This window comes from Gasterosteus aculeatus, chromosome 16 (assembly GCF_964276395.1).
Source record: "Gasterosteus aculeatus chromosome 16, fGasAcu3.hap1.1, whole genome shotgun sequence".
In the NCBI taxonomy this organism is placed as follows: Eukaryota; Metazoa; Chordata; class Actinopteri; order Perciformes; family Gasterosteidae; genus Gasterosteus; species Gasterosteus aculeatus.
The window spans coordinates 1037257-1046761 of record NC_135704.1 but is presented as its reverse complement, the minus strand read 5'-3'; the positions used below and the strand labels follow the sequence as shown (position 1 = coordinate 1046761).

Below are 9505 nucleotides of genomic sequence, written 5' to 3'. Positions count from 1 at the left end.
CCCGCCGTGGAATAAACACCCGCAGGAGGCGCGGCTCTGCGCGCAGACGGCGTGTTTATTGGTGTGGATTTGATACCGAGACGGTTTAACGGAAGAAGTCACCGATGTGCGAATTAGATTAGCAGGACACCCGCCTTACTTAATTAAACGGGCAGACGTATTTAAACGTGTGTGACTACAAAGGTGTAATCAGGACTTGCAAATTTAGTTTATTTTATGTATTTGTTTATTTGTGAAAAGGGTGATTATGAAGATTAATATAATTGCACAATGTATTTTGTCTTGTTTCTCAACGTTAAAAACCTAAAACACGTCTGTTAAACTCACTCAACTACAATGGTGTCACACACCATATTTGTAATTTGATAGTTCTTTCTTTCGATAGAATTTGAGGGAGGAATTTCGACACAGGGAGGGTTCAGTTCCTTTGTTTTGAAACGTCTGCCTTCCATCTTCTAAAGTGAGCAGACCTGTTGGCCTGCAGGTCTCCGTACTTCATGGGACGCACCGAGCTCCTCTCCGGAAAAATGCGCATCACTAATGCACACAGTTTGTGTGCTTTTTTTCCTCGCAGGTTTCCATGGTTCTATCTGGACCCTTCTGTGGATGGTGGTTCTATCTGATGGTGGTTGTCCCTGCAGTGGTCCTGCCGTGCGCCTGGTTTAATTTATTCCATATGCATTGAAAATATTGTACATCTTTTATGTTGTTCATTCGGTGCACATGAGTCAGTTGCAGTCTGTCTATCAGGGAGAAGGAGCCTCCTCTGCCAGTTTCTACCTATTTTCTCACCATCAAAAGGTTGTTTCCTGTGCTGGGTTAGACGATGTTGCATGTGTACAGATTGTAAAGCGCTCAGAGGCAAATTTGTCATTTGTGGATATTAAAAAAAAAAATTCACCAGCTTCACGCGCAGGTCTCACGTGTTTAGTCTTGAGAGATTCAAGTCTGCAAATAGGGTTGTTGAATCATTTATAACATCATCTTTGCCTCCTAGTTGAGGTTCACAATTAGATTCAGTTTACATCAAAGCGTCTCCAGATAAAGAAGTGGAATCTGTAGTTGTGGAGGTCATGCGTGTTGGATGGTTATGAAGGATTACGAGCAAAGTTCAATCCAACTTCCAGCTCACAGGCACACACACATATGTAGTCTCGTCATAGTGGATGTTTGACAATATCAAATATATCAAATTATCTTTGCATATAATAGAAAATGACTTTCACCCGATGACTCTGGAATTTTTGGTCAGATTTGTCACCTTCAATGTGACAAACCGCTGACTAAAGCCCAGACTGGAACCGCTTCAACGTGAACTACTATAAGTATATGACCATCAGGAGGGCTTTGTTTTTGAGAAAGACACACAGACCAGTGGAGGCATTCAATGGATTTATTCAACTGTTTAGTCCCTTGACAATTGGGGGGATATTACATGACAAATACAAAATCCCACAACATAACAAAAAGTCATTATACCCACCTGAGGTCAGACACTCGCACTCCGACACGCAGTCTCACACACACACACGCGCGCGCGCGCACACACACTCAGACAGACACGCACTCAAACACTCACATGCACACGACCTCAAACCTTATCTTACCTGAACTTGTCCGTCCTACACGAATCAAGACTTACCGAGTGTAGCGCCTTGCCAAGTTCATGTACTACAGCTAAACTGGGTACCGGGACCGTACGGCCGCGCCTCGTCCCAAAGAGTCGGATAAAACCCAAGTGTTTAACATTACCGGGACTTTTTGTTAACTTGGGGAGGAGTGGGAGTCAGCACATCACAGCAAGGCTAGTAAAATTACATCATACAGGAAACGCCCCCTTTGTCCCCCACCATCCCACAGTCGTAGACGACAACCGCTTCCTGCTGTCGGCTCGTGGTTCAGCCATTGGCTAACATGAGCTCCATCATTTCCCCTCAGCCAGAGACAATGCTGTCATTTAGAAAGAAGGAAAAGATATATATACACTGTGGACAGAGCTGAAGCAAAAAGAAAGGTGTCTGTGGGCGTACATGGTGATGGAGGTGACGGAGGTGGAAGACACAGACCGGTCAGCTGGACGGGAAGTTAACTGTGCTTTGATGGGCTGTGCTGGGATTCATCACCACGCTGCAGCCACTTTCAGAATGGAAACATGAAAACAGAAGAACCACAGGCCAACTGCCAAGCCGCTCACGAGCTTTTACAGTAGACTGAACTACACAACGTCACACATACTGGTCCTAGTGTGGTCGGCTGGCGGTGGAGACACGTAAGAAGGGCGCAGTCGCTCGATGTTACCGAGTTAAGACTTCCAGAGAAAGGGACACGTTAAAGCATTCTACATCAAAAGTTTGAGTTCCCTAAAAATGAAAATAAAACTGGAGAAAGAAAAGCAGAAGTCATGTGTGCGGTGGGGAGGCGGGAGGATGGAAGGAGCGGTCGGGTCCTTTAATGGAGATGAGCAGCCTCCTCTTCGACGTGGGCCGAGCGAGTCCACACACCGGGGTGCACCTCCTTCCTCGGCCTTCCTTCCGCACTTCCAAAACGAAGCGAGCGTTCCTCGGAAGAGGGGTGGGGTTGATTGATGGAGGAAGGAGAGCTTGGTCGGGGTGGAGGCAGGGCAGGGCGGGTGGATGCGGGTGGAGCAGTCTCATTCGGTGGCCTTGAGAGAAAAGGACAGCTTGGGCCGGGACTTGCCCTTGCCGAGGATGATTTTCTGCTCCTCCTTCTGCTGCTTTTGTCGGTCTTGCTCCAGCTTCATCCGCTCCTCGTGAATCTTTCTTTGCTCCTCTACAATACGCAACTGCTCCTCGGCCTGTGGGAACAAAGCACACCGGCGTGTCAGAGAGACCCCATCTCATCGGCCCCGTGACCCCGACACCTCCAGCCTCAGGCTGCTTCTGTCCAAACCCTGGATCAAATAAACACGCCTGTACTAACGCGGCAGCAGAAGAAGCCACTGGGATGTTGACTCGTAGGTCTCAGTCAGAGGACACATTTGGAGTTAAAGACACATAAACCTCACAGGGCAGGTGGGCGGGACCAGAGCCGTTCGTTTGTCCAATTGATGGTAACGGCTGAGTGACTAGTAAGAAAATAGCCTCTAAACCAAATGGTATTGTGAGAGGATGAATGGCGATGGGCATTTTGATGTGACCGTGGCAGCGTGCGAGTCTGACAGACGGGTGGATGGATGAGAGCAGCGGGACGTACCAGCCTGGCCTGAGCGTCGGCGATCTTGCGGTTATTCTCCTCTAGGATTTTCTCCAGCTCCTCCCGCTTTGATTTTTCTTCTTCCTAGACGGGTGACACGGTTCCATGTTAGTGCACAAACAGGTTACAGCCACAAAGCAGTCCATGTAGATGGACACCGGTCCTCTCATTGTGTGTGTGACACACACACGCACACACACACACGCACGCACGCACGCACGCACACACAAAATGTACTCACTTATGTTTGTTTGTTTCCCCTCCCTTTAATGCGGTTAATACCCTCCAAGAACAAAAGCTAAGTCCTGACACATCTGGGGCACTCGCTGAATTATTGTGGAAGCCATTCACATTCAAACAGGGGAGACCCACTCAGCACACTCATCATAAGAGAGAGATACAGAGGACAGACAGTTCAATCTAGAAGGAAATACAATTGCTGATTTCATAATATAAACAAGAGAAAAAAGGATACAAATAAAGGAGGGAATAGTTTTGGCTCACCAATGCATGTATACCTACGCATTTTCCTTGCCTGTGTACCTACACAACCGGTGAAAGCATTCGGCATTAAACGGTTGAATATTTACTGTCTCGTCCGGACTGTGCGGCCCCTGCAGAGACAGAAGCGCTCCTGGGGTGGGTGGGTAGGTATGGGGGGGACTCTGCCATACGGCGCCTGCAGCGTTCCTCTTTATTACTCTGATCTGTGTACTGCTCACAGCGCCCTCTTTTTACAGGGGTTTTCCTCTCTTTACAGTGGCTCAGTCCTCACTGAGACCATAGCGGGTGAAGACGAGTACACAACAAAGTGGCACCTGTGTGAGCTCGAGGAGGACCGGACCACTTACAGTACAGGACACAAGTCACAGGAGCTGAAAGGCTGCAGGCCAGCTCAGGTCAAGTGATAGTTAGGAAGTTGGTGAGTTGAGTTTCCAAAAACAAAAAACACAAAAATATATTTACTAAAAACAATATCCAACTTAGCAGCAACCCTATGGGAGAAGCAAGTCATGAGTACAAAACACAATACAGTACATTGGTTTTCTAGGGAACGGCATCAAACAATGACTAGAAAAAGAGTATCTATAGCTAGATATTTGGAGATAAAAAGGTTAGACCAGAGATAGTTAACCTCGTCAAACAGGAAATGTGGCGGCCCGTCGTTATGTTTCCAAGAGCAGAAGATGGTCAACACAAGGATTATTAAATAGAAGGTAAAGGGACAAACTGTCTGAATTCAAAAATATGGGATGAGCATTTGTTCAAATCAGAGACAGGAAATGAGGAAATGTGATGGATCAGCCTTTGGGCTCATCTGCTGCCTGTAGAGAGGCCGGCTAGTTCTACCAGTTCTGCTGGATGATGGTCTCAGACCAAGTAGGGGACTAGGAGACGACCCTATGGCAGCAGAGGGGTCTGACTAAGTCCGCAAAGGTAAAGGGGGCATGCTGGGACTACATTCCTCCCCCTATTAGTACCGAGCCACTGGCTGCTCCCTGAGCCAAGCAGGGTCACTGGGCTTTAGCTGCCCTTCTCTCCCACAATACAACATTACTGTATAAACAAACCCCCTGCTCAATAGGCGGTGTGTGGGGGGCAGACGGTTGTCTGCGTCTGCTCTCTAAAGCCAAAAGGAAAGAAACTAAAGTCCTGTACTAACTTTTCTGACCAAAAGAGTTTCTGATATTACAAAAGGCATTTGGCTGGTTAACAAAAGGCCAAAGTGATGAGCATTGTTTACGAAAACAACTGTTTATTACATAGTATCAACAAAGATAAGAAAAGTAAAAGATCAAGCTGAACCAGGGAAAGAAATCATTCGAAAAAAATGACATCGGTCAATAAAGTGAACTCTGCCATGGTAAAACTCTCACTGGCAATTTAGGAAATCTCTTTAGGAAAGACGGCAAAACGAGGGCTGGAGAGATTCACATTGCACCTCTGAGTGTGGAACAGGCAATCATCGTCCTTAAAGCCCAAATTGCCACTTCAGTTTCAGGGATGACAACTGCTGTAAGACACTCAAATTCCCTCAGCGCACAAGCTGTTGGGAGGCTGCATGACAATAAAGGACAGGTAGGGTTAAAATGCCGTCTGTGCACAGAGCACAGCGCTCCGGTATCTTGGTCAATCGGCCCCCAGTGACGTGCTGCAGTTTCCCATCTCACATATGAGATGACCATATCAACACTGACGATTGAATCTGTAGTTACGTTTCCCCCTGCAGGGTTCGCCCCGTCCAGGCCCTGCGTGTGCCCCCCTCCTAGAGTGAAACTTGTACCATGGCCAGATTTCTGAGAAGTAAATTGAGAGGGGTGGGATGTACCACCTCCACTGTCCCCGTGTGTTCCTGAGGGAGAGCCCAGTGGGAGATGGGGTGAGGGGTTAACGTTGTGGGAGCTGTGAGGGACATGGGGGGGTTGCTTTCCAAACGACCAAGCGTTACCTCTCTGGCCTTCTGCGCCGCCAACTCGGCCTGCCGCTGCCTCTCCAGCTCCTCCAGCAGCTGCCGCTCCATGATGCGCTTCGCCTCCTCCACGCGCCGGAGCACCTCCCGCTCGATCTCGTCCTTCCGCTTCTCCAGTTCCTCCTCCACCCGCTTGGCAACCAGCTCCTCCACTCTCCGTGCCGTCTCCTCCTCGATCAGCTTCTCCTCGATCTCCTGCTGCCGGCTGCAGGAGAGGGAAATAACAAATGGGAGGAGCAACACATTAGTAATCCAGCATAGACAACATGAAAGCATGGGTGCACCCGGTCTTGATTGGGGCTGGTGCTGATGGTGTAATGGTGTGGGGCAGTCTGAGCATTGTGGCCGACCGGGTCGTCCCTTTATGACCCCGTGTACCATCTGATGGCCACGTCCAGCAGCATCATGAAGCACGTCACCAAGCTCAGCTCAAACTGCTTTATGGAACAGGACAAGGAGTTCACTGCAGCCCAAAGACCTCCAGTCACCACATCTCGATCCAATAGAGCACCTCTGGGACGCGCTGGAACGGGACAATCATCCCAGATGACAGATCTGCAGCAACTGCGTGATGCAAAGGGGGTCCAACCTTTGACTAGCAGGGCATACCTAAGAAAGTGGCTGGGGTGTGTGTGTGTGAGCATGTATGTATATACACAAAGATGATGAATCCCACCTGCAGTAACTGTCAGATGACTAAACATGCCAATGGAGGATATATTCTTACAGCTACATCAAATAAAACTTTACTCATGAACGATGTGCGCAGGGAGGATTTGACTTCCGAGATGGCATCCCGGTTTGGGAGGATCCTCTTTGGCCCCCACCAGACACCTTGTGCATTAACTGTGACCTCCTCCAACAGTGTTTCAGGTGAGTCCACACGGTTCATATAGATACCATCAATGTTGTGTTATGCTTTAAGAGCATGGCATTCAGCCTCCTAGTTTCACTCCCAAAGTACACAATGGAGATGGATTTAACTTTAAAGCGTACTACATTCTGTGAAACTCATACACCCCAAACACTGACGTTGCAATGTCAGTTGTCAAGTCTTTTAGCCTTAAAATAATCATGCTTTTTGCATGCATAACTATTAAGCATCTAAAGTGTCCTTTACGTCCCCCCAGTGTGGGACACGCTGTGCAGCTCTAGCATGTCTAGTTAGGCTGGTAGCAAAGAAGGAAAACCTGCTTCCTGCTTCCCTTGATCGGGCCAAATGCACTACTGAAAACCTGAGGAGATTTTCAATTTCATGCAGTGCGGTGTGTACCATCATTTGGTGGGACACACATCTGGGTAGGACTGCCATGGAGGGTAAAGGGCGTGAAATTGGATTTTTAAAATTAGACAAGCACTCAAAACCTGTTCATGGGTCAATTCGTAGAAGGGAACAGTTTTTCTGAGGATGGACACTATAAACGTTTTGCTTGTTCAATTCAAACCCTGAGAGCTACGTCTTCACTCTGACTTACACCCAGTTACACAGCAGCTGGAAGCGAAGCAAACCGCAGTAACGTTTCCTCACTTGAAGCACTGAGTTGAGGGCCAGCGGCCTGTCCTGCTACGACCACTGCTCTCTAGTCCCAATAATAACAACAGCTATCTCAAATCCAAATGGCCTTACGATTAAACTAAAGCGCCAGCTGTACGAGGTGCGCTGGCCCTGCGGTGTCTGTCTGTCCGCCGTGACGGAGGATCACGTTCCTTCCAACGTCCCGGCGCAGGACTTGTGGAACCTCGCTGACATTAGCAGGCTTTGGCGGCTAGCATGCTAACGTGGCGAGCTAACGTTATCTACTCAAACGAATGCAGCTAGCCTAGCATTTAGCTTAGCACATACTGCGGTTCGACGCAGACAACCTTATGTAACGTTTTACGACCAGCTCCCAAGGAGTTTCTTAAAATCCACTTACATCTTCCTGTGTCTTTCCATTTCTGCCCTTCTTTCCTCCTCCTCCTTCCTCTGCTTCTCGTCCAAAGCGTTTCTTTTGCTCAGAGTCCTGCCGAAGATGTCGATGCGCTCGGGCGGCGAGGCTGGTCTTTCTCTGCGGGACGAGGCTGTGGTGGACCGGGAGCGGGATCGAGATTCTCTGCGACGGTTCCTTTTTGATTCTCGGGACTTGGAACGCTTCTTAGACCTCTCCCTGTCTTTGGACCGCGACCGGCTCCGCTTCTTGCTGTGCTTGCTGCTTTTGGAGTGTTTAGACCGCGACGAGCTGCGGCTCCGAGATCGGCCCATGTTGCCCACCTCCACTAGCGTTAGCAGAGCGCTTACCCCAAATACTGTGTCTGATGTTTGGCCAGTATCTGGACTTCCGTTTCACCCGTAGCACTTTACACGTATTATTTACAATAAATGACGAAGAGGAATTTCTTCGACGATTCAGTTATGTATAAATGATCATTCAAAACTGGTTGTTATTTTGCCCTGCTAACTCTCTAAAAAGAAAGATGGCGGTTTGTCTAATATGTAGTTTCCCACAAGCCACCTCGGGTTTCGGCATTCATCGCAGGTCTTCGGGGGAGCTCGTTTCAAAAAATTTCAAACCGACATATCTGGCATATGGAGGACAAAAATTATTTCATTTAAATACCACCTTGCCAAATGCTAACAACAACTAGGAGCTAACTTCAACAACACGTGCAAGGCATTATAGACCTGGAGCGATCGCACTGCTGTGACCAATCCTGCTTTTTAAAAATGTTTTTCTTTATTTATTCTTTTATTTATTTATTTCCATATTTATTTCAGCATGTATTCATTTATTTATTTATTCCTGTATTTATTCAATTTATTTATACTTAAGTAATTTTTCGTCCTCCAAACTGGCAGTCCTTTCAGTTGTACTCCTGCATTCCCTTCATAATTATAATGCTATAATGGTTGCGTCTTGTCCAACTTAACAAGAGGACAGAAAACCATCATTGATTAGATGTTTGAGTTATGTCAAAGATAACACAACAATATGGTCGTGAGCAGCTAAATGAGCAGCTTGCAGTGTATTTAGGATTTCAGAAAGATTTTGTTACATCATTGTACAAAATAGTGATTTTTTCCTCATTTTCCTCTCCATTCAATCCTGTTTTCTTTTCTAGCTTTTACATTTAAATACAAAACAGAGATCATTGATACAAAATCCGCCACATACAATGTTAGCCTCATATTCCCAGGTACAGTGCATCTGGGCCCTCCTGCTTGTATAAATCAATTACTGTTCAGTAACTATAGTGTCAGAGTGTGTCAGAAAATGTCACTGATTTAATTTGCTCAATATCAGAACTTATTTAGACTGGACTCCTTTTTTAATTTCCAACAGGCCACAACTACAAAGAATGCAATAGTTGTCCATTTTTGACCTATGTTTGACTGCCTGTCCAGTTTTTAATGGTATTTTTAAGCATGTTTTCAAGGGATAAAATGATCTGACTTATGTTAATATAGCAACAAGAACATCAGACACAACGACGGAGAGAAAACACACAACTTGACAATGACACAGTCCCGGACTCAAAGATTGCCATTCCACTCTAGCAAAATGAGGCCATTGTGATAACTCTCCCGGGGTGCTGCGCTGAAAATAAACTGCCATTACTATATTTAAAAGCACATAACTCAAAAGCCCTGTGAATCAGCCTTAAAAAAAGGTCGTAGCACTCAAGCTAAAAATGTACGTGCTCCAACTTCAGAAGGATCTTTTGTCATTTCATTTGTTTCTAATTACCTGCAGCTTTCAGCATCTCCTGAACTAATTTTGGTCAAATAAATAATTTGTTCACATAGAGTCATGCTGTGAAGCTTCAATTGTAGATCAAAAAAAC

The 9505-nt window shown here is 46.7% G+C and overlaps 1 protein-coding gene across 1 annotated transcript; it reads right to left on the bottom strand.

Annotated features, from left to right (window-relative positions):
* Positions 1-1379: 1379 nt before the first annotated feature.
* On the bottom strand, positions 1380-8370 carry arglu1a (arginine and glutamate rich 1a). Its single transcript, XM_040202551.2, has 4 exons — positions 7600-8370; positions 5663-5888; positions 3214-3297; positions 1380-2815 (listed from the first exon to the last, which is right to left on the bottom strand). Exons 1-4 carry the CDS (start codon positions 7923-7925, stop codon positions 2651-2653), a joined length of 801 nt encoding a protein of 266 aa, XP_040058485.1. The 5' UTR covers positions 7926-8370; the 3' UTR covers positions 1380-2650.
* Positions 8371-9505: the final 1135 nt, after the last annotated feature.

Bases quoted from the DNA above. Each gene is read 5' to 3' on its own strand.
- arglu1a (XM_040202551.2), bottom strand. From the start codon at position 7,925: ATGGGCCGATCTCGGAGCCGCAGCTCGTCGCGGTCTAAACACTCCAAA. The intron at 5,889-7,599 runs GTAAGTGGATTT...CCTCTCCTGCAG, and splicing joins ATGGAAAGACACAGGAAGAT to CCGGCAGCAGGAGATCGAGG. The intron at 3,298-5,662 runs GTAACGCTTGGT...TCACCCGTCTAG, and splicing joins CGGCGCAGAAGGCCAGAGAG to GAAGAAGAAAAATCAAAGCG.